The 2536-nt window shown below is 29.3% G+C and overlaps 1 protein-coding gene across 1 annotated transcript; it reads right to left on the minus strand.

Annotated features, from left to right (window-relative positions):
• Positions 1-1298: 1298 nt before the first annotated feature.
• Positions 1299-2107, minus strand: LOC105120295 (uncharacterized). Its single transcript, XM_011018466.1, has one exon. The coding sequence runs from the start codon at positions 1917-1919 to the stop codon at positions 1452-1454; it is 468 nt and encodes a 155-aa protein (XP_011016768.1). The 5' UTR covers positions 1920-2107; the 3' UTR covers positions 1299-1451.
• Positions 2108-2536: the final 429 nt, after the last annotated feature.

The raw sequence follows: 2536 nt of genomic DNA on the forward strand, positions 1-2536 counted from the left end.
ACGTATGAAATTTAGCTCCGAAAATACTTAGATTTGTAAAGGTGAAAAAACAAATAAGTTTTATTACGTCGATGTGTCCATGGGCGGCGATAGGAATTTAAAACGGGGAGAGCCGAAGAACATATCTTAGATGCCAAAATCATTTACACACATTGAAAAAATGCGTGCAGAAATTTAAATTTATGGACTCAAAATGTAGTTTTTTTTATTTTTAATTTAAAATGGATCCTTATATATAAAATTAATGTCAAAAATATATAAATTAAAAGGGATTCATATTTTATTGTTTATGAAGACACATATTACTATATTTTATTATTTATGAAGACACAGATTACTATGATTATAACAGTGAAATAATTATTTTGTTCTTTTTAAACATAATTATTTAACTAGTTATTAGCAACATAATAGTTTATTTCATAGAATCTATCTATCATTATTATATTGATGGATAACATATCATTCCTTTTACATTCTAGATATATAGTGAATTAACTTAAATACTTATAAAGCCAAAAATAAAAATAAAATGGGAGTCTAGGGACTTTTCAGTTTTTTAACACTTTAATTGCAAAATGAAATGATTACAATATTGCCCAAATAAATAAATAACACACAAGGTTTTTTTTTAATATTTTTTTATGGATTTTTAGTTATTATCAATTTGAATAAAAAAAATTAGTGTTTTTAACAAATATAAATATTATTAAAAAAATTATTGGTGTGTGTCATACATTCACCAGTGAGTGGATAGCGTGCATTCTCTTTAAAAAAATACATGTGACACATTTTAGTGAACAAATACTGTTTTTTGCAAAGAAATTAAAAATATTATTTTATTTTTTTACTGGTGGTCAAGCCCATGTACACTATATAACAACAATTTAACCTTAGGATGAACATTAATTTCAGCAAAAATGTTTTTCCCACAATGTTTTGTTTCTATTAATAATTATTTTGAATAAATATCTTTCATGGTTTGTAATGTTTTTATTGTAGTTGTTGTTAAGATCATGGCGGTTGTTGTTATTATTATTATTATTATAAATAAATAAAATGTAATTATCTGAATTTGTAAAATTTATTTATTAATTTAGATTTAAAAAATAAATAAAATAGATGGAGTAAATGATTAACTTCATGGAGAATCGATTATTATAGTTATAATTATTCAAAATCTATAACCGTTAATAAATTAATGATTATAATTACTGTTTTTTATTTAGGTTATAGTCGTGGTTATAACTAAAACCATAACCATAGCAAAATATACGAAAGGATGATGAGGTTAACTACAGAATAATAGACACCACATAATATAATTCTTTCGCTCCTAAGATAAAATTAACGACATTAGAAAAATTCAGGGAAACATGAACAGCAGTGAGTTTATTGATGAACGTAACAATTACTACAGCAATAAAAGAAGTTGATATATGGACTTGATTTCATTCATGGACTTCCTCCAGCCTTTCCTGCTTCTCCTCATCAGTCATGAAAAAAGAGATAGGGAAAAACTTGCCAATTCCCATAGGAGTCTTGAAGAGAATTTTCTTGCTTGAAGGATCTCCGATGCTCATTTCAGATATTGGCACCCATAAAAACATCTGCTTGCTCTTAATTCCAGTCATTTTCTTCATCTTGAACTTCTCTACATAACCAGTCACCTCTGTGGCATAGCTTACCTTAGTGTTGGATCCAATGAAAAAATGTTCACAAGGGGCCTTTTGTTTCATCCACACAAACCCAGTTTCCTTAACCCTTCCACACTCTTCAAGATCTTTTAGAGGGAGGACACCTTTAGGGAATCCCAGCTCTTCAAGAAGCTCTATGGAATGGCGATGGCACTCTTCAGGACCATACACAATTTCTGCCCCTGCACGTTCATCTTCTTTTGACCTAATCATGCTTGCCATTTTATCAAGAATTGGTTGTGTCTGAGTTTTGAATGACTGAGAATATCAGTGGTGTTGGGGTCTCTATATATCTATATATGAAGAGGAAACGAGAGGATAGCTGGCTGGAGGTTGAGCCGAATAAGGATGGTGTTCAAGAGGTGGTTCACCTAATTGTTAATAATCACATGGACCAAGGCCTAGTGGTTGTGAAGTAAGAAGAAAAAATTAGGGAGAATCACATGGATTTTACTATATATATATATACTGTGCACAACCCTTTATAATATAATTTAAACTTAATCGAGTCCATTATTCATTATTTATCTGGTAGGTTTGTTAAGTTAGCTGTTATCTTAGAGTACTTGAATAAAATAAAATTAAAACAACATCCTAAACATATAGTCAAATTAGGTTTAACTAAATTAATTGAGTCATATTATGACTTTTCTTTTGTAAGAATCATACCGCAACAACAGTACTGTTAAACATTTTGAATTTATACTCAAAACGGAGCGTGGACAGCATAGCTATTAGACAAATAGTCATGTTGTGCTTGCTTATACACTCTGAAAATAAATTGTTGCTTTTGTGGGTGAAATAAAGAACTCGATTTTGAAGCACGCAAAATCAAGTTT

The sequence above is a fragment of the Populus euphratica genome, unplaced genomic scaffold (genome assembly GCF_000495115.2).
Source record: "Populus euphratica unplaced genomic scaffold, PopEup_1.0 scaffold6267.1, whole genome shotgun sequence".
Taxonomy (NCBI): domain Eukaryota; kingdom Viridiplantae; phylum Streptophyta; class Magnoliopsida; order Malpighiales; family Salicaceae; genus Populus; species Populus euphratica.